The sequence below is a fragment of the Chelonia mydas genome, chromosome 27 (assembly GCF_015237465.2).
Source record: "Chelonia mydas isolate rCheMyd1 chromosome 27, rCheMyd1.pri.v2, whole genome shotgun sequence".
NCBI classification, from domain to species: Eukaryota; Metazoa; Chordata; order Testudines; family Cheloniidae; genus Chelonia; species Chelonia mydas.
Window position 1 is genome coordinate 6,048,494 of NC_057860.1, and position 21,810 is coordinate 6,070,303.

The 21,810-nt window shown below is 49.1% G+C and overlaps 1 protein-coding gene across 1 annotated transcript in view; it reads left to right on the forward strand.

The window, feature by feature from the left end:
* Window positions 1-1,556: 1,556 nt before the first annotated feature.
* The window catches only part of MRC2 (mannose receptor C type 2), a 99,586-nt gene continuing 79,332 nt past the window's right edge, over window positions 1,557-21,810 (forward strand). The window contains exon 1 of the mRNA XM_007061884.4: window positions 1,557-2,264. Within this exon, the coding sequence (XP_007061946.2) occupies window positions 2,162-2,264 (103 nt within the window). The 5' untranslated portion in view covers window positions 1,557-2,161. The remainder of the gene's footprint in view (window positions 2,265-21,810) is intronic.

The following is a 21,810-nucleotide window of genomic DNA, read 5'->3' on the forward strand; positions in this document are numbered from 1 at the left end:
GCAAGAAGCCTTTAGGATGGGAAGTGCTGGGCAGCCTAAATACAGGGGTCACTACCAGCTGTCCTCTTCCCCCGGTGCTGGGTGAAATCAGAACTGGAAGAGGGGAGAGGGAAGTGGAGGAGGAACTGCTGGCCTGGTGCAGCACGTCCAGGTGAGTGGGGGATGCGGGAAAGCAGCCTGCCCTTTGGGTTGGTCTAGCCCTGACTCTTCTGCCTCCAGTGAATTGACTGCCAGCCCAGGGGAGGCTGCAGGTAATACGTTTGCAGAAGACGGTGTGGATGCGCCCCATGGGGACGGGGCTAGGCTACGAACTTTTGTGCCTCAGGTGATGACCGGCTCGTTGGGGCAGTGCTGGGCAAACGGCTGCTGCTTGGGAGCAGTGACAGGAGAGGCACAGGTGGTCCATGCCTAAGCAGACTAGTCTCCCTCCTCATCTCATCCTCCAGCCAACCCTGCACACCCTCTTGGAGGCCCAGCAACGATGGGCCAGCCTGCTGGGAGGAGGCCAGGTGAGATGTGGGCTAGAGGAAAGCATCCTGGGGGCTCCATGTTTCCTAGGCTTTGAGGCCAGAAGGGATCATTAGATCACGTTGTCTGACCTCAGGCAGAATATCCCTTCTTTCACTGATCTGTCCCTTAGGGTGACCCGCCCCCCTTACTGTACGATATACTGACGTGTTAAAACTGGAAATAAGGACTCTTTTAAACATTAACTTGAAGCTAATGATCATTGCATTGTACACTTGAGAAACAAATCTGGTGATGGGCTAAGTGCAATGGTGTTTCCCTAAACTGCCCCTTAAAACAAAGCCTTGTCCCTCGTATTCCATGTGGTTTTCCCTTGTTTCCATCCACTAGGGTGGGCTCCAGAACGATCCCTCCGGGGGCAGGAAAAGACCTTGGGCTCTTCCACAAGATGACTAGTATCAGGGGATGCTCCATAGTTACATGGGGGCACAACCCCCATAGGGTTTGTCTTCGCTGCAGGATTAAGTCAAGCGTTGCCCCTGACTCAGGTCCCATCCACACACACACACACGCTGGAGTGGAGTGGCGTGGAGTGGCGTGGCGTGGCATGGTGGTTTTCACTGGAGTTGGCTGGCCCACCAGGGGGACCAGGCTGCAGCTGGAGTGAGTTAGCACAATGTGTCAGCGGCTAGCACAATTGCTCAGTGCAGTCCTCCCAAGGCTCTGGGCAGTGTAGTTGCTCTCATTCCCGGTGTGTATTTGTCCCCCCATGCAGATCACTTTGTGCTGCCTTAAAAGCATGGTGCCCTGTTCCCCTGGGAGAATGAGTTCAGGGGCAGTTATTCCCACCTGGCAGCCAGCGAATAGGAAATGGGGAGGGGACAGACGACAGAATTTTGCAACACAGTGCCTGATTTGTTTTGAATGTGCAATACGTTTTTTTTTTAGGGGCAGTGCATTTGATTTTACTTTATTTGTAAAATCTAGAAGGAATTTCGCTGCCTGCGAAGTGGGAATTTTGCAGCGCTAACCTCCGGGGGGAGGGAGCATCCACAGCTCCCTCTCCAGCACAGTTGCTTGCAATTAACAAAGACAGCAAACCTCCCCAGAGCTCCCATCGCAGAGGGGAACTGTAGCGTTTGGGGTGGTAGCTGGTAGGTGTGACGATTTCACCTCCCGGCTGGCTTCCATGCATTTAATCCCATTCCCCCACACACACCCCCGCAACTGCTTTGCAATATACCAAGGAGAGGCTGCAAACCCCAGCTCCCCACTGCTAAGTGTTGCAAAAGCGCCTCAGAAGTTTGCTTCCAGTTTGCTAAGCCAGAAACGTTTTTTCCCCCTTCTGTCTTTCCCCTTCCCTGCTTTTTTGGGATCAGCCCACAAGTGACTGGCTCTCCGGTGACGCAGTGTCTACTCTGAGGCTTCCTTTGAATCATTAGCAGACACGCAGAGACACTTTTTTTTTGGTATTCCTCTCCTCCTTCTCTCTCTTTCCACCCCCCTCTCCTTCACCCCAGCCCCTCCAGCGTCCTCCCCTCCTGAGCAAGAGGAGGACAGAAGGGAGAAAGCAATTACCCAACTCAGGAGCTCTGCAAGGAGAGAAGCCGAGAGAGAGAGTGTGTGTGGGGGGGAAAATCCAGCCTCCATCCAAAAAGAAAACCCAACCCTTCAGAAAAACCTCTCCCTGGGCATGAAACTCACTAATCTCGCCTGCTCTGCATGGCCACGGATGCTGCAATGCACATTCTTCTGCCTCTTGAGCCTTGATCTGGGACTCGGCGCTGCTCGCTCAGGTAGAGTTTGCAAATGTTTTTCCAACTCCTAAGTGTGTCTGTGAGTGAGAGAGTTGGGGGGGGGGGGGAGGTGCTCCGTTTCTTTGTGCATCGGCTGCTCTGGACCGATTCCGTTTTCTTCCCTTTTTTTTTTTGGGAAAGAAAAGAGGGAAAGGAGGCAGTGGGTGGGGGTGTGCAGGGGCTCTGCAGGGAAGGGAGGGCAGCTAGAGCAAAGAGCTGAGTGAAACCAGATGTGGAGGGCTCCCTGGCACTGCTCGAAGTGGGGGTGGGATGGAGAAGGGAGCAGGAATGAAACTACACAGCTCATTTAAAAACACAGTAACCCCCCCCCCATCAAAAAAAGTGCTTTTCTCCTTGAAGAGCAGCGCATCTCTGCTGCTGGGGCTTAACCAGTGATTCCACCCCTGACAAATACTCCACAGTGCTCCAGGCCAACAAAAACTTTGGTCGATACAAAGTTTTCCAGCAATACTTCCCTCTCTCCCCCCCCCCCCCCCCCCCCCCCCCCGTGAACTGAAAAATCTGCCCTCTCTGGTATGCATTGGGTCCCTAGTTCTCTCTGGGTGACAGCGATTTGGCATGTGTCACTCGGGTGTGTTGTAACGGGGTTGCTGGCCATTTCATAGGCATCAGTAGCTAGCTAGATTTATTGATGCCATCATGCCAAAGCAGACTCAGCGTGTCTGTGGGGGTCGGCTGTGGTTTATTTATTTATTGTAGTCATTCTTCCTCTTTTGGCCAAGTTGGCTAAAATCCACCCAAGAGTCTGGACAACTCATGGTTTGTACTGGACAGAAAGACTCAATAAATAAATTAAAGGGTCTTTTCCAGTGTATACGTTTAAGACACACGCTGTTAAATGCAGAAGAAAAGTCAGCCTAGCATTAGGAATTCCCAGAAGAATCGGATGCTCGATCACCAGAGGAGAAGAATGCAGCAGCACCGGGGGAGCGGAGGGGGTGGTTTAGGGGGAAAAGAGATTATTAGGTCAGATTGGATGTGAATCAAAGCAGCTCAGGAATTTGATTGCCAGCACTGGAAGCTGTGGATGCAATCTGGAACCCTTTTGTCTCCTGAGTGGGAGGTGTTCTGTTTGGTTTTTTTAAGGAGTTTATACTTTTAGGCCCCAATTCATCCAGTCGCTCCAGTTCAGCCAAGCACATAAGCATGGGCTGAAGACTCATTGGCTGTTAAGCATATGCTTAATTGCTCTGTTGAACCGGGGCCTTAATAGGTACTGGTAGGCTATGATTTTTGTTTTAATTTCTCATGATCAAATCCTTATTTTTTTTACCTTGGTAAATATGTGACATGCCAGATGGCCTGCAGCTTTCACGACCTCCAATAGAATAGCCATTTGAACTGTTTTGTAACTCAGGATGTGTCTATTTACATGAGTGAGTGACTGACGTCCATTTAGTTGCTTCCTTTAATTAATTTGGCTGTATTAAAAAAAAAAATAGGGTCTATTGGCCTAAACAAAAACAAACTTAAACCCTCGGTTTAATTTGAGTGCTCTCCGTAAATCCGTACCAGATTCGTAAATGGCTATTTGCGAGGGTGACATTTTCCTCTCTACATAAGTAACAATGAGAACTAAATTCTCGTCCTGTCCTTGCCCTTCACGGTTCCTGGCGGCAGATGGCTGAACTGGCTGACTCCTTGGGAATATCGAAAACTGGGAGGAATCCGTGATTATTGGGAGCATTGCAGGAGTACCTAGACATCACAAGAGAGATGCTTGTGCTAGATTCTGTGCAGACACATAGTGAGAGACCGTCCCTTTCCCTGTCCTAAAGACTAGCTACATAGGCAAAGCAGGCTAAGGGTAGGAGAAAGGCTCTATTGTTATCCCCATTTTACAGATGGGGAAGTGAGGTGGAGAGAACTGTACATGCGAGTCAGTCTCAGACTGTCTCTCTACAGGAGCTGTAACTTCCAACTCGGACAGACGTACCTGCAGGAGTGGTGGGGTGAGCTAGCAGACCTGAGTACGTCTAGGGTTTCAGGTGGGATCACACCTGGGGCGACTAGCCCCTCCCACCATCACAGCAGCATTGCTATTTTTAGCGCACTATCTCAATCACGGCTGGCGCAGGTATGTCTACCTGAGCAGGAAATTACAGCTTCAGTGTAGCCGTACCCTAGGCGACTTGCCTACGGACGAGCCAGGAGCAGAGCCCAGGCCTTGCAGATCCCACTCTGATGCAGTAACCAAAAGACCAACCTTACTCCTAAGTAGGTTCAAGGGTCCAGAAGGCAGCCCTGTGTAAAGCTGGGCACCATGTGCTGCTGTTCACATTTGTCTTAAGGCTGGCTGAAATTGGGGTGGCCAGATCTCTTGCCGTCCCTTGCGGCTGTGGCTAACAGGGCGCAAGGAAGGGACGTGGGAAGAAATCATCATGCGCGGTGTTGTATGAGTGGCTGGGTTTATGGGGAGGGTTTTGGCCGGGGGTGAGAGCGTGAGCCCGATTGCATGAATTTCTCTGACTCTTCATGGTGTTTGCAAAACTACTTTGAGTTCACAATCCTTTCATGCGCTCCCCCCCCCTCCGGCTCGCTGCAACTCTAGTGAAATTCCAAGGGAAATTAAATTGAAAGACAGCCTTCCTCTTTTCCCCCACCAGCTTTTCAAGGCAAAGGGGAGGCTTGTGCTCAGAATTAGGGCTCAAAGCCCCTCTTCCCCCTTGCTCCCTAGGCATAAGCAGCCAAGCTACTCACAGCATATGGACCATGTTAGCTCTTCTCCTCAGCTTCACTGATGTTTTTCTCACAGGCCTTCTCTGTTTATTTTCCACTGTCTCCTTTTCTGCTCCATTTTCATGTCGGTTCTTCTCCCCCATCCATTTCCTTCTCTTTTCCTTCCTTGGCCGCTCTCTTCTCAGACCAGCTGGTAACATTCCACTGCAGCTCTGTGGTGGGGTTTGGAGTCAGGTGGGCAGTGTGGCATTGGATACCGCTGCAGGTGATGCCACCAATGGTCTGAGGTACGCTGGCAAATATCCGGTTTCTTGTCTCTGCTGCTCACGAATCAGGCCTGTTTAGTTTATTGACACCATGCAGGCTGGGCTGCGTTCTGCCTCGTGGGCTGCAATGATGCCCTCTGGGTTCCGATCCCAGAATGTATCTTGCTGGGCCTGCATTAGGCAGGGGAGGGGTCCCAGCTGGCCCTTGCACAAGGGGACAAGCTAGCAGGCAGGAAGCGATTCTCGCTTTGGTTTGGGATCTGGGTGGGTTGTTCATTTCACAGTCATGTTGCTGATCACGCTTTAAAGGGACAAGGCCCCGATTAAAAACCCTGGGGTCCTGAAGAACTGACGCTGGAGCACAGAGTGGCCCTTTTATGGAGAAGCCCCTGGTCAGGGGCCAGAGGCACATTTGGTTCCTGCCAAGTCTCCCCTTCCAGGGGACAGTTAATGGGGGACCAAAGCTTCCCTTGGGTCTGCAGAGTCGCGATCCAGATGATTGCTGCTCTCTAAGGGTGTGGGCCCTTTCCAGTAGAAGTCGTGCCTCTATTTCCTGGGCGCTCTACACAGCAGCTCAGCTGCATTCATGGACGGAGGCCAGAGGGAGTTAACGCTGCTTGTGCATCCGCAGGTTTAACAGGAGATAGTGCTTCAGAGTGTGGCCATTGCCTTGCTGTGCACCCACCAGAGCTAGGCGGGACATAGAATCATAGAATAGCAGGATTGGAAGAGACCTCAAGAGGTCATCTAGTGCAGCCCCCTGCTCAAAGCCAACACCAACTAAATCAGCCCAGCCAGGGCTTTGTCAAGCCAGGCCTTAAAAACCCCTAAGGATGGAGATTCCACAACCTCCCTACGTAACCCATTCCAGTTCTTCACCACCCTCCTAGTGAAATAGTGTTTCCTAATATCCAACCTAGACCTCCCCCACTCCAACTTGATACTATCGCTCCTTGGTCTGTCATCTGCCACCACTGAGAACAGCCGAGCTCCATCCTCTTTGGAACCCCCCTTCAGGTAGTTGAAGGCTGCTGTTATCCCCCCTAACTCTTCCCTTCTGCAGACTAAATAAGCCCAGTTCCCTCAGCCTCTCCTCATAAGTCATGTGCCCCAGCCCCCTAATCATTTTCGTTGCCCTCCGCTGGACTCTCTCCAATTTGTCCACATCCCTTCTCTAGTGGGGGGACCAAAACTGGACGCAATACTCCAGGTGTGGCCTCACCAGTGCCGAATAGCGGGGAATAATCACTTCCCTCGATCTCCTGGCAATGCTCCTACTAATACAGCCCAATATGCCGTTGGCCTTCTTGGCAACAAGGGCACACTGCTGACTCATATCCAGCTTCTCAGCCACTGTAATCCCCAGGTCCCTTTCTGCAGAACTGCCGCTTACCCAGTCGGTCCCCAGCCTGTAGCAGTGCATGGGATTCTTCCATCCTAAGTGCAGGACTCTGCACTTGTCCTTGTTGAACCTCATCAGATTTCTTTTGGCCCAATCCTCCAATTTGTCTAGGTCACTCTGGACCCTATCCCTACCCTCCAGCGTATCTACCTCTCCCCCCAGTTTAGTGTCATCAGTGAACTTGCTGAGGGTGCAATCCATCCCATCATCCAGATCATAGACATGCAGGGATGCAATGGGGGCAATGCCCCTCTCCCTGTTGGTTTAAGTCAGGCCTTTCCATGCACTGAGCCTGGAATTCGTAAGGATAATGAGCTGTTAATCCAGGGAAGAGTCCAGGGGCTCACCTGGGGATTGTTTAGCCTTGTTGCTGTCTTAAGGGAGAAACCACTGTGGTATAATTCTTATGGATTTTATTAAAGAAATGTACAAGCAAATATAACCTAAACAAACATATCATTGGCTAAATGAATATAATTTCCCGAAACGCACAGAGGACGGAACAACACAATGATCAAATCTCAGCTACAGTTGAGGTTGAACTGATAGATCGGTAACTACCAGATTTTACTCATGCCTTCTAGGCAGAGCTCCCATTAGAGGTCTGACTCAGGAAGGACTGAGAATATGTGGAAGGGAGCTTGGGACCCAGCCACGCAGATTTAAAACCTCCTCACCTACCGCTTTAGGTTAGCAACCTGGTGTGTGTGACAAACCTGACTCTGAAATGATGTCCGTTTCCCATCCAGGCAAAAATTGCATGGAACTCCTGTGGGATCTGGGGTTTGCCCCTGCATATCCGGCTGCTTGTGGGACTTAGGTCCAAAATGTAGATGTTTGTGCGTGGGGGGGAAGGGAGGAAGCAAAAGGGGCCGAGAAAAGATTTTTCCAAAGCAGAAGGTGAACAGAACACTTCTTGTGTAATTGTCCCTCCATTTCAATTAAAACGGTTTGGTTAGCTGTAAACTTTCCCCTGCAGTCTTTGCAACTCAGACATTGCGGCCCTGGGCTAAGTTAGCACATGGGAGGCGGAGGGCAAGCGTCTGTTATTTGTTTGTATTATAGAAGTGCCTACAGGCCTTCCCTGAGATCAAGACCCCAGCGTGCTAGGTGTTGTACACACACATGCAGTGAGAGACAGGCCCTGGTCTGAAGAACTTACAATCTAAATGGACAAGGTAGACAAATGGTGGGAGGGCAGAGAGGCCTGGAGGGGGGAAGTTGTCTGCCCAAAGAATTCAGGAAGTGAACAAACCCCATAAGTCATTCACAGTAAACTAGATTTTTTGTTTTATTTATATTCCCAGTTTGTCTAATCCTGGCTGCACAAATCAGTCAGCCCCAAGAATAGTGAAACGGTAAGGAGAAATTTCCTGTGTTCTTAGATATTCCCGTCCACTCTTTCTATCTGCTCCCCTGCTACCCGTCAGGTAAAATGACAGGCCTACTCTGATTCCTGAATGTCGCTCCCTGGGTCCCAGTCCACAGTGTGGAAGGAAGAGGGGTGGATGGATTGGAGACTGGGTGGCTAGGGATCGGATGTGGATATTTTCACCTCTAGGTCACCGGTTCTAATACAGCCCAGCTTGCTAGCATCTGAAAGATATTATTACCGGACAGCTGTTTGCTGGCCTGTGTGGACAGATCGTGGGAAGTGATTATTCCCCTCTGTTCGGCACTGGTGAGGCCACATCTGGAGTATTGCGTCCAGTTTTGGGCCCTCCACTACAGAAAGGATGTAGACAAATTGGAGAGAGCCCAGCGGAGGGCAACGAAAATTATTAGGGGGCTGGGGGTGGGGAAAATTATGACGGAACTGGGAGTCAACGGTGTGCCCTTGTTGTCAAGAAGGCTAATAGCATTTTGGGCTGTATAAGTAGGAGCATTGCCAGCAGATTGAGGGACATGATCATTTCCCTCTATTCAGCATTGATGAATCATAGAATCTCAGGGTTGGAAGGGACCTCAGGAGGTCATCTAGTCCAACCCCCTGCTCAAAGCAGGACCAACCCCCAACTAAATCATCCCAGCCAAGGCTTTGTCAAGCCTGACCTTAAAAACTTCTAAGGAAGGAGATTCCACCACCTCCCTAGGTAATGCATTCCAGTGTTTCACCACCCTCCTAGTGAAAAAGTTTTTCCTAATATCCAACGTAAACCTCCCCCACTGCAACTTGAGACCACTGCTCCTTGTTCTGTCATCTGCCACCACTGAGAACAGTCTAGAGCCATCCTCTTTGGAACCCCCCTTCGGGTAGTTGAAGGCTGCTATCAAATCCCCCCTCACTCTTCTCTTCCGCAGACTAAACAATCCCAGTTCCCTCAGCCTCTCCTCATACGTCATGTGTTCCAGTCCCCTAATAATTTTTGTTGCCCTCCGCTGGACATTTTCCAATTTTTCCACATCCTTCTTGTAGTGTGGGGCCCAAAACTGGACACAGTACTCCAGATGAGGCCTCACCAGTGTCGAATAGAGGGGAATGATCACGTCCTTCGATCTGCTTGCAATGCACCTGCTTATACATCCCAAAATGCCATTGGCCTTCTTGGCAACAAGGGCACACTGTTGACTCATATCCAGCTTTTCGTCCATTGTAACCCCTAGGTCCTTTTCTGCAGAACTGCTGCCGAGCCATTCGGTCCCTAGTCTGTAGCGGTGCATGGGATGCTTCCGTCCTAAGTGCAGGACTCTGCACTTGTCCTTGTTCAGCCTCATCAGATTTCTTTTGGCCCAATCCTCTAATTTGTCGAGGGCCCCCTGTATTCTATCCCCATCCTCCAGATCATTTATGAAGATATTGAACAAAACTGGCACGAGGACCAACCCTTGGGGCACTCCACTTGATACTGGCTGCCAACTAGACATGGAGCCATTGATCACTACCCACTGAGCCCGACAATCTAGCCAACTTTCTATCCACCTTATAATCCATTCATCCAGCCCATACTTCTTTAACTTGCTGGCAAGAATACTGTGGGAGATCGTGTCAAAAGCTTTGCTAAAGTCAAGGAACAACACATCCACTGCTTTCCTCTCATCCACAGAGCCAGTTATTTCATGGCAATTAGATTAGTCAGGCATGACTTGCCCTTGGTGAATCCATGCTGACTGTTCCTGATCACTTTCCTCTCCTCTAAGTGCTTCAGGAGGCCTCATCTGGAGTACTATGTCCAGTTTTGGGCCCCACACTACAAGAAGGATGTGGAAAAATTGGAGAGAGTCCAGCGGAGAGCAACAAAAATGACCAGGAGCTGGAGCACATGATTTACAAGGAGAGGTGAGGGAACTGGGCTTATTTAGTCTGCAGAAGAGAAGAGTGAGGTGGGATTTGATAGCAGCCTTCAATTACCTGAAGGGGGGTTCCAAAGAGGATGGAGCTCGGCTGTTCTCAGTGTTGGCAGATGACAGAACAAGGAGCAGTGGTCTCAAGTTGCAGTGGGGGAGGTCTAGGTTGGATATTAGGAAACACTATTTCACTAGGAGTGTGGTGAAGCACTGGAATGGATTACCTAGGGAGGTGGTGGCACCTCCTTCCTTAGAAGTTTTTCAGGTCAGGCTTGACAAAGCCCTGGCTGGGATGATTTAGTTGGGGGTTGGTCCTGCTTTGAGCAGGGGGTTGGACTAGATGACCACCTGAGGTCCCTTCCAACCCTGAGATTCTATGATTCTGTTACAGCTTTGGTGGGTCTCAGTCCAGATCCATGTGGACAGGTGTGCGCAGCACAAAATCCACCACCATGGTTGACCCCTTAGCAGAGAGGCTATAGACGCACACTGGGTGGAAGGTTAAATCCAAAAGAAGACATTGCAGGAAGGAGATTGGGGCGTGCTAGAGAAAACCTGAAGAAACAGAAGCCGTGTAAAACATGAGACACTCTAGGAAAAGTAGAGTGAGGAGATAACAAGAAAAGCTGCCAAGACTTGAATGGGCCATGGAGACCGACCACCCCTTTTCCCCAAAGTGGGCCCTCCCAGGGTGGGGCACGTTGTCAGGGGGTGGGAAGCTCCTGCTGCGCCTTGCAGCGCTGTGTCTGCTCTGTGATTAAATACAGGACGTTATTTATTTGTGGCCAGCCTGGCCCCTTTATTATTATTTATGATTGGTGTTACTGTAGCACCTAGTAAAAAAGGAGCGGGATGTCTGGGAAGGGCTAAAGGGGAAACAGACCATTCTGGAGGGTGGGCCTTAGTTGTAGCTTCGGTTTGAAAGGGCTTTAAAAAACCTAATGTGAATTACAAGACAAAAAAGCTCCATTAAGATGGAGTGAAGGCTGAGACTACATCTGCATAACTTAGGGGTGCAAATCATTCCACAGATGTTGTAATTATCCCAGAACCAAGCATTGCAAAGCCAGGAAATTCAGAGCTAAGGTTATACTTAAAAGAAATCCAGACGTGTTAACTCATAGAAATGAACCATAATGCACCCAAACAGCCTTAATTCCACGCCTGTAGTGATGCCATGCAGTAGCTGTACGAGTACGATAAAGGCATTTTAGGGTTTGCGGTCCCAGTTTAGACAAAACTGATTTTTAAAGACACAGGATGGGATGGGGTTGGTTGTATGTTTTTTTTTCTCCTCATAGGATCGTTACAAGGCAGAGTTAAGGCTGTTTGGATGCCTTATGGTGCATTTTTGTGTCTTAGACGTGTCTGAATTTCTTCTCAGCATAACCTTAACTCTGAATTTCCTGGGTTTGTAATGCTTGGTCTTAGGATAATTAAAACATCCCTGTAATGGTTCAGTAACCTTTCAGTTTCTGATGCATGCTTTCAACCTTAACTACACTTCAACATATTTTGTTTAATCGTGCCGTTTCCTTGGTATTTTTTTTTTTTTAATTAAAAATTTCCTGTGTGAAGACTAAGCAAGAAGCTCCCAGGGAATGCTGCCGTGCGGTATTTCTGTGGTTTGGAAGATCTGTAGCGTTAATCGTGAAGTTAATGTTTGAGGGCAGCACCACAGATACAAGAGCAGCACAAAGCCGTCGAAGTGCACTAGTGCATCTGGCTCTGCTGCGTGAGCGAGCCTGGGGCTGTGTGAAAAGGAGTGGGGGCCCTGTCCTTGAGACCCAGTGTCACAGGGCGCGGCTGTCGCGAAGCAGCCGCACCTTGGGGAGCCTATCAAGCGCTGACCCTAGCGCAGAGCAAGATGGGACACGTGTCAAGACCTCTCATTGGTAGATCATTTGTCCCATCTTGCCTTTGAATAAGAAACTGGGAGCCACGAATAAGTAACTGGTACTGCGAATAAGGAACCAACTTCATCCTCTTGGTGTACGCTCACTTATACCCATGTGAAAAATGCTTTATACTAGTATAGCTTATTTCCATTCCTGCAAGGGAGTGAGCTTGCATTCAAGCTATGGGGATTTACTGCTTTAGTGCTACCAGCATAATTAAAGTCTTACAATTTTTGTGTGGAGACAAGGCCTAAGATAGAGCTCAGCTAAGAAGAAAGACTACTAATGGGGGCTGCGTGAGCTCAGCACCTCTGAAAACTGAGGCCAAGTGAGGTGCCCGAAAACCGAGGTATTCAAAGACCGGTGGCAAATTTTGCAAATATGATCTTTGTACATATGTGGGGATGTACAGCTATAAATATTTTACAACAGGCCCACGTACTTTATTAAAGCTCCATTAAATTATCACACGTATGTTAAAACATTTTACCCTTTGTTATCAATGATCAAAATATCTGCACATAGATAGTCTTTGGGGCAGGCACCATCTTTCTGGTCTGTGTTTGTACAGCACCTAACACAATGGGCCCTGGGCTGTGCCTGGGGCTCCTAGGCACTACAATAATAATAATTACCACCCATCATCTTCCTTGTCGCACTTCAGACCACCTGAAACAAGGGCAGTGTCACGGTTGCATTGATCAGACAGGGTGGGCAATGGGAAAACTGATAGAAAATAAAATAAGTCTTTTTTGTTGTTAACACCTGTATTTTGGTAACCAGCAATGAAAAAGCCCATGCAGCCAGTAGGGAGTAGCTTATGACTCTCTCGGCCTATTTCTGCCCTTCGATGCATGCGCAGTTCTCTGCTTGGATGGAATGGAAGTCATGCACGTCCACGGGCAGAATTAGGCTCTTGAAGATTATTTGGTGGTGCTTGTGAATGGAAATTAGGTGTTGGAATCTGGAAGGTAGAATTGAAGGCCCTGATCCTGCGGTTGGATCTGTCCGAAGTAAAATGAGGCTTAGGCTGAGGGAAGGCACGAGGGGCTGATCCAGGCCTGTATGTGGGTGCAAATGAGGTCTAATGATTGGATTGGGGTATTGGGAGCCAGGGCTCCTGGATTCTGACAGTGCCTCTGACTCACCATGTGACCTTGGGCAAATCGTTTAACTTGCTCATGCACCGTTTCACCTCTGTCACATGGCTATAAATAATATTTACCTCCATCCCCGGCAGGGTTGGGAGAATGAACGAATCTTTGTAGAATGCTCTGAGATGATCAGATAAAATGTGGCCTATGGGCCTGATCCAAAGCCCGTTGACACCAGTAGAAAGATTCCCCTTGACTTCAATGAACTGTGAATCAGGTCCTATAAGAACCAAGTGTACTAGTCTCCCAAGAAGTAAGATCAGCTACAGCAAAGAAGTAGGGATTCGAGTAACTCCCCCACCACGCAAGCTGCTTTGCTACGTGCACTGTGCTGGCTGAAATGAGTTTGTTGGCTCTTTGAGTGAGGCTTCGTGGCATTTCATACAGAAATCCCACCCATCGCGAGATTCCTTTTCTTTCCCTGTAGCAAGAGATCTGTTTGTTTTTCCTTGAGGTTTAGTGAAAAACCTCTTTTATTTTACTTCTTGGCTTGAGTGTGTAGATCCACTTCCTGCTGAGTCAGGCCCCAGCCTGAGCCAACTTTCTTCTCTGACGGGACAGCTTGTGCTTGGGAAGGATGCTGGAATGGAGGCGGAGTGCTGATGGGAAAATCAGACCTGAGCTTTGCCCAGAATAGTTTTTTATTTCTCCTCCTTTAGAAAAAAATGTTTTTTAAAGAGGGGGAAGTAGAGCATGGGCGACTTCTCACAGCGGGCACCCCTCATGGTAAGCAGGGTCTGAACTGAAATACCTGACTTTAAAACTTCCCCCTAGATCTTGGGAGACATTTGGACAAAAATCAAGACCCAGACTTGGGTTTTGCAGCCTGAACTCATCTCTAGAGGCACTGTGTCCCATGTATAGGGAACTGGACTAGGTCACTATTCCTAGCCATGCCCCTTGGGGCAAGTGGCTTCGCCACATCCGTTTCCGTGTCGCCCTGTGTCTACTTAGATTGTAAGGTCTTTGAGGCAGGGATTGTCCCTCTTACCACATGTATGACAGCACCTAGCACAGAGGGGCTCTGGTCTTATTTGGTGTGATGTATTGAAAACTGTGTTATAATGAGAAGCTGCCACTTTAAGCGTAAAGAGTTTCTTGGTCCTGCTTGCAGGCTAGGGGGCTCTGTAGGGAAGCGTGTGATCTGGGTCTTCAGCAGACAGTCTGCAAAGACTCAGGTTAGAGCAAGGCGGAGTGAGTTGTGGCTCTCTGATTTAGAGAGCAGTCTGCTTTGTCTCTCTCTGTTTTGAGTTCTTGTGTGTCAGGGTTCTGGATCAAAGAACTATAGTGTTATGTTGCAACCTTCCAAAAAGAGTATTTGGTGGTTTTTCTCTACCTTCTCTGTCTGTATGCCGTGAACATAACAGTTGGGTTCTCTGGGCACTAGTGGAATGCAAGTAAAAATAATTGCTAGTTAGAATGCCTGGTAGAAGAGCACCTTAGTTATAAGATGAATTCTCTTTGGGGTCTGACTGTGAGTCCATGCCAGTGTAACTCCATTGTTAAGTGGAGTTACTCCTAATTTATACAGGTGTAAATGGAAGGAGAATCAGGCTCTGAGGCTCAAGGAGAATTTTCCTAAGTGTAAAAATGCTTTGAAGATTGCAGGCGTCTTGTCTACCAGCTTGGGGGCGTGGGTTGGCTGTTAAGTTTGACTTGCACTTCCTCTGTACCAGAGCTTCAATGAGCTTTTAGAAAGTAATTGCACATAATACAGACAGGGATACAGGTTCTGGGCAGCAGCCACAGCTGACTTCAGGGGTTTGCTTGACACTGTGGGTGCGGCTTCGTAAGAAGCCGGCATATGTTCCTAGCACAGACATGCCTCAGAGAATGTTTTCCTGTTGGCCTTACAGGGTATGGGCCAAAACATGTGCTGTTGTATCCCTTTTTGTTCTTCCCTAATTAAATTAATGGGTGACCTCAGGATAGATATTTATGTGCTCGTCTAATCCTTGCAGAAGGTACAAGGTGTTTTACTGTGTCTCTGAGCATTGCCATAAAGAGCTCTCAGTTGCAAAGTGAGAGCCATATTGTGACTTCCACACCACCCTTTGAAGCCTGCATGTCGTGGTGGGCAGAATGCCAAGGAGGAGAGGGTGTTTTCGATATTTCCAGAGACCGTGCATCATGCTGAAACACACACAGGCCAGATTTTGGTCTGTTCTTGTGCTGTAAATCTGGATTAACTCGGCGGGAGTCCAGGGAGTTACTCTAGTTTTACACCGCTGTGACTGAGAGCAGAATCCAGCCGGTGTCCCTTTCCCTGGGTTTGCTTTGTAAAGTAATGCTTTGTGCTTATGGTCTCAGATGTTTAAGTGACAGATGCCAAAGGAGCGGGCCGTTGTCTTGACATAAAGCTCTCCAGCTCCTGCAGACAGTGGCTGAGAGCTGGGGGGGAGAAGCCCGTTTTGTACCTTGGGGAGTTTAGGCCGCTAAATGGCCCCAGCCTCCTGAGGGCTGTCAGTGGACTTCGCCACGGTTCAGAACAGCCCAGAATCTACCAGAATCTGTGCTACCAAGACTCCCCGCCCCTTGCTTCCGCCCTTAGCCATGCCCCTGGCTGTGGGGCCAGGGCAGGGGACAGAACCTGTCCTAGTAAATGAAATGATCCCCGTGACACTGATCTAGAGAGTGGCTTTGTTTCTAGTATGCTAAATGGCTGCTGCACATGGAATGGTGATGCAGTACAGTAACAGCTGCTTGCTGTGTTCCTCGCTGCGTCATGACCGGCTCGGAGATCAGGCTGCTGCGTGCTGTAGCCCGTTACAAAGCAGTTTCATCATAAAAGCCCAGGACATTAGGATGATTTTCCAGGTTTTTACAGAATGTGGAGCCTGAAAGGCATCAGCCCTGGAGATGGGACTTCTGTCAATCCACGGAGTGGGCACAGTGGCGGTTTCCCTACGCTGCCTCCCCAGTGTGCCCCAGCCTCCTGCGATCAAAGTCAGGTCCCCAAAAATCACGAGGCTGGCTTAAAAATGGCTAGATTTTTTTTTCCAAACATGGTTTGCCTTTCAGCCTTTGTGGGTGAAGGTTTTCAAGCTTTTTCCTGCACTGCAAGGGCTAAAAATGTGCTCTTTTTTTTCATTGAACGCTGAGATTCTCACATGATTACATGACTCCAGGAGCTGGGGCTGGAAGAAAAAACGTGGAATTTCAGAAGAGCTGCCAAAGAGGGAGCCCCTCTGGGGTGAGAGGAGAGTTTAGTCCTTGCAGAGTGCAATGTTTGTCAAACCCTTATCAGTGATTAGGAGTCGGGCGTCCAGCTGTCTGGCTGGCTGGCATGGGTTCTGTGTGTGAGAACTGAGTAGCATCAGAGCTGAGGGCTGAGTTTTTGGCTTGTAGTTGCAGTGTCACATTGGAGGGACAGGGCAGAGCTGCCCCGCCCTGCAGGTAGGCTGCTTACTGGACACCATGGTTGTGCAGGGATAACCTGCTGACCACTCTGTTCCTTTGCAGCTGGCTGATGCATAAGGAAGGTGGTGCCCTTAGGAACACTAACCCCTGGGCTCCCCAAGCAGGGGGTCTGCAATGTGTCTAGCCCTTATATGGGTCTAGCACTTATAGGGTCCTGGCATCAGGGAGAAGAATAACTGGACTCTCTGGACCTTCAGCTTCAGATCTTGCAGTATGGGGGCAGCCCTCCCTTCTGTGCCGCAGGGGGAACGAGTTCCACACGGCTCCATGGGCGAGGGCTTTTCCGGGGGGGTGGGGTGAGAATGTACAAACTAAAAGAACAGGAGGACTTGTGGCACCTTAGAGACTAACAAATTTATTTGAGCACAAGCTTTCATGGGCTACTGTGTAGACATCAAAGATCCCAGGGGGGTCCTTTCCATTACAAGGAAGCGGCTTGTACTGGTGTCCTCTGCCAGGATTCTGTGTGCAGCTGTCTGCCAAGTCCCGGTCCACTGCTCTGTCCACTACTACACCAAGGTGCAGCATGAGGTGCTTCCGAGGGAGGTGTGAGAATGTATTTCCTTGACAATGGTGGAATTACCTGCCATCGGGGAAGTTTTTTCCTGACCGCTGGTCAGTGGTTGGCTCATGCCCTGAAACAAGATGGTTTGTAAGATTAATGTTTTATTTTATTATTTCTGTTGCAGTAGGGCCTAGGAGTTCCTGTTGTGGACCAGGATCCTATTGTGCCAGGCACCATAGAAACACAGAATGAGGAGACACGGACAGCCCCTGCCCTGCCCCAAAGAGCTTACAGTCTAAATAAATCCCTTAAACACGTTTAATCCTTTCTAATGGAATTGCAGAGGTGGCTGCATTACAGTGGAGTTGGAAAAGGTTCAGAAAAGGCCAACGAAAGTGATTAGAGGTATGGAACAGCTTCCGTATGAGGAGAGATTAATAAGACTGGGACTTTTCAGCTTGGAAAAGACGGCTAAGGGAGTTATGATTGAGGTCTATAAAATCACGACTGGTGTGGAGAAAGTAAATAAGGAAGTGTTCTTGGTTCTGTCTAACTAATCATCTGTTTAAGGTGCCTGTCACCTTTTTGTGGATGGATGGAGAATCAGATTCTGGCCAGCCCCTGTTCATAGACACAAGGAAGGCATGGAGCACAAGGATGTCCCCATGCAGCTACTGCACAAAAGCCAGCCAAAATCCTGTTGTGGGGTACGGTCCCTGCAGGTGTTAGCTGCCTGGAAGGAGGAGGGGCAAACACAGGATTATACACCCTTGCACTGGGCTGCATGCACTCTGCATCCTCTGCATGGGCGGTGGGGCTACCACTCCAGCACCCCAACTGAGCCGAAACCCCCGTGCGGTCGGTCTCCAGTTGTGAGGTAGCTCTTTGGGCGAGCAGTGCAGTGTGTGCTGTACTGTTATTGCTAGGGATACGTTGTGTGGTAGTCTTGAATTCACGTGGGTCTGTTGTGCCTGCATGGAAAGAGAGCGAGGAACCTACTGCCGGAATGGCCTTAAGGGACGGTGTGCACTGAGTGGTGGGAGCATCAAGAGGGGACCGGGAACTGGGCCCACTGGATTCTATATTTTGCTCTCTCACAGATTCCCATGTTACCTGTGCCTCAGTTTCCCCATCTGTAGAATGATGATGCAATTTACCTACCTCACAGGGTTAATTAATTATCTCTCTCATCTGCCTTTTTCAAGCATCAGTCATTGAAGCTTCTAGGTGCCTTAAAGAGCATTAGGAAACAACGGTCCCAGCATGCATTATTGTTATGTTTATGGCTATAACACTCTGAATATGTCCAACGCTTAGGGGAGAGACTGCCTGGGACTACAGAGTGCTGTAGGCATAGATAGGAGCATGGCTGAGTGGACAGTGCACTGAACTGGGACTCAGGAGACCCGAATTCAATTTCCAGTTCTGCCACTGGGTTGCTGGAGAAACGGAGGCACGGGGAACTGATGTGTTTTACCCAAAATGGGGACAATGAAATCTATCTGCTTTGTAAGGCACTTGGAGATCTACAGATGAAATGCACTAAATAACAGGTCGGTATTATTATTTGTAGATTTTAAGCTTCTTGGGGCAGGGACCTTTTTTATTCTGTTTGTACAGTACCTACCATGATGGGGGCCTGATCCATGGCTGGGGCGCATAGGCCCTACAATAATACAAATAATAAATAATAGTAAAGGTAGGTAGGGTGACCAGATGTCCTGATTTTATAGGGACAGTCTCAATTTGTGGGTCTTTTTCTTATATAGGCTCCTATTACCCCTCACCCCCGTCCCGATTTTTCACATTTGCTGTTTGGTCACCCTAAAGGTAGGTAGGTATTGCGGGAAAGGACTATGTTCTCCATGATAGAAGGCAGTTTAGGAACTTTATGTGAAAGACAAGTATACTGTTTATTACAGAAACACTGGGTGACATCCTGGCTCCCCTGAAGTCAAAGGGAGCTTTGCCACTGACTTCAGTGGGGCCAAGATTTCATGCAGAGTGTTCTGTGCCTTATTAGTGACTGGTTTGTGAGAGGGATAGAGTTCAGTGTGGTGGAGAAGGCAGGGAGTCACGGAATGACTCCATTCACATGAATGGCTGTCATGAACCAAGCACAATGATGTGCTGACTACTCATCCTGGTTATGCAGAGCCCTATGGGAGCAATGAAAAATCATGGTCACTGGTGAATTTCCTCTCTGCTGCAGCCTGGGAAACCCAGAGCTGTCTGCTGGCTCAGCCAGGTGCCTCTGCATTGCTTTACGTTCAGTCCACGGCCTGGAAGGGCTTTAGCGAGAAACGTTTGTGTTTGGTTTTTTGGTTAATGAAAGCTTAGATTTTGCAGAAGCTGGTGGCACTCACCTGGGAAAGATTCCCTCTCACCCTGGGAGGAGAGGCGTTTTCAAGCCCTGTCCAAAGTTGCTACCAGCTTATGGTGATTTGGTAACCTGTGTCAAATAATAATATCTAGCTCTTTTCATCTGTCACTCTCAAAGCACTTCACAAAGGAGGTCAGTGTCATTACCCCATTTTACAGCTGGGCACAGAGCCGGGAAGTGCCTTGCCGAAGGTCATCCAGCAGGCCAGCGGCAGAACTGGGAATAGAACCCATGACTCCTGAGTCCCAGCCCAGTGCATTGTCCACTAGGCCACACTGCCAAAAAACTCACTAGTCTCAGGCTCTTTCCGAGCAGAGAGGAGTCTCCATCACAGAAGCGCTCACCATGCTAAGCAGCAACGCCCACCCTTGTGGCAGTCCCAGTGGAGAGGCCAAGGATCAAATAGGTCATGGAGACAGAAAGCCTCCTTCACTGCTAGCAAGGGTCTGCCCAAGTCAGGCATCTTAGCAGGGCAATGCAGGAGACGTTTATAATAGCACTGCCTGTGCTTATGTGTTTGTGGATAGAGGGCATCAGGCTCCAGGGGGTCAGATCCAGCCCTGAATTCATTTTAAAGGCATAATTCAAAGAAAAGAAGGTGAGGGCGGGACAGTGAAGCCACCAATTTAGTGCTCTTTAGTCTCTGTAGTGTCACCAGCCAGATAAAAGCTCCTCTAGCCAAAGACACATCAAACGGCTTTATGGCTGCAGAGCTTTTGAAGTCAAACCTCTCCAGCAGCCCTTGCTAAGAAGTGAAATCCCCATGGAGGGGAAGGGGGGCTGCTTGAGTGCCCTGAGCCCTCCTTGCTCTTCCTACTTTGCGTGTTTAGCGGTGTGCTGACTGGAAAAGCAAGGGCTGGTTGTTCCAGCTCCCAACACTCGAACGGCAAAGTCCCCATCAGAGCCTATCGGAAATTTCAGATGAAACATTTTTTGGTCAGAATTTGCCAGTTCATCAGAACTGAAACATTCTTCGGAGATAAGACGATTTCAGTGCAATTATGACAGAGCCCAGGAGGTTTCCCTCAAAGCCCCCGCCTTTCGGACGGGAACTCCCCCTGAACCCCGCCTTTCGGACGGGAACTCCCCCTGAACCCCACCTCTTGGATGGGATCCCCGTCAGAGCCCCTGCCTGTCAAAGGGGATCCCCCTCAGAAACCTGCCTGGTTTCCTGCCAGCTCACTTGTCTGCCTCCTCAGCAGCCCTCCTGGTGTGCTGACAAGAGGGAGCTAACAGCCTGGAAGTCCTGAAAGTCCCAGCTCCCGGGCTTGCCACTCTTCTACCAGCTCATTCTTTTGCCTGAGCCTTGACCTGGAGGGACAAAAGCGGGATGAAAAATTTCCATCAGGATGCTTTTTGGATAGAATGCAGCTTTTCAATGACAATGGAAAAGGAAAATAAAATAAAATAAAAATGGAAACTTGAAAAATGCTGGTGTAAACAACCAAAAAGAGTGTTTTCCCTAGAATTTTTTTATGGGTGGGGTGGGGGAGGCAAGTAAGTCCTAAGACTTCCCTTTCCCCAGGGCTAAAGCCCCGAGCCCTGGCAGGCATATCCCGGCTCACGAGCGTCTGAAGATTGTTGTATGTGGCTTGGTGGGTCAGTAAGTTTGGACACCCTTGGACTATATAGTCTGGCAAGGGGAGGTCACAGTTAGAGGAGATCTTGTTTTGGGGCGAACTCCTATGCACATTTGATTGAAACTGGGATGAGATGTTAGGAAAATCTGGGAAATGTTCTTGATAAGTGTGAGTGGTTGGAGGGTTGGATGTGAAGACAGTATGACCTCAACTAGGGAAATACCTAAATGGGGAGAAAATGTCTTATTATTGGGGTCTTTGGTCTAACTGACGAAGGCATAGTGTATCTAGTTGCTGGAAGCTGAAGCTAGATACATTCACACTGGAAATAAGGTGCACTAGGAAGAGAACTAACTATTGGAGCAGCTTACCGAGGGATGTGGTGGGTTCTCCGTCACTTGATGTCTTTACATTGAGACTGCATGTCTTTTCTAAAAGAGACCCTCTCGCTCAGCTAGAAGTTATGGGCTGGATGCAGGAATCTCTGGGTGGGTTCCGTGGCCTGGTGTTATGCACGTGGTCAGATTAGAGGATCGTAATGGTCCCTCTGAGCCTCAACATCTGGGAATCGGAAAGATGCCTTTTTTTTGCCAACTTTGCCCCCCGTGCAGCAAAGCACTTAGGCATGTGCCTAACTCAAAGTACGTGCTTAAGGCCATTCCTCTTCCGCAAAGCACCGAAGCAAGTGCTGAAGTCCCATAAAGTCCATGGGACTTGAGCATGTGCTCAAAGTTCAGCGTACGCTGAGGCACTTTGCTGAATAGGGATGGAGTGAAACACCTGCTTACGTGCTTTGCAGACTCCGGGCCTTAACTAGGTTTTGTTCCATCCAAGCCTGTCATGAGCCATGCTAACTGAGGAAAGTCTCTAGTAATCTCTTTCACTCCTCGCTCTTCTCTACGCTGGCATTTTTTTCTTAAAATCTCCCACACTCGCACTGCCAGGCCCCATCA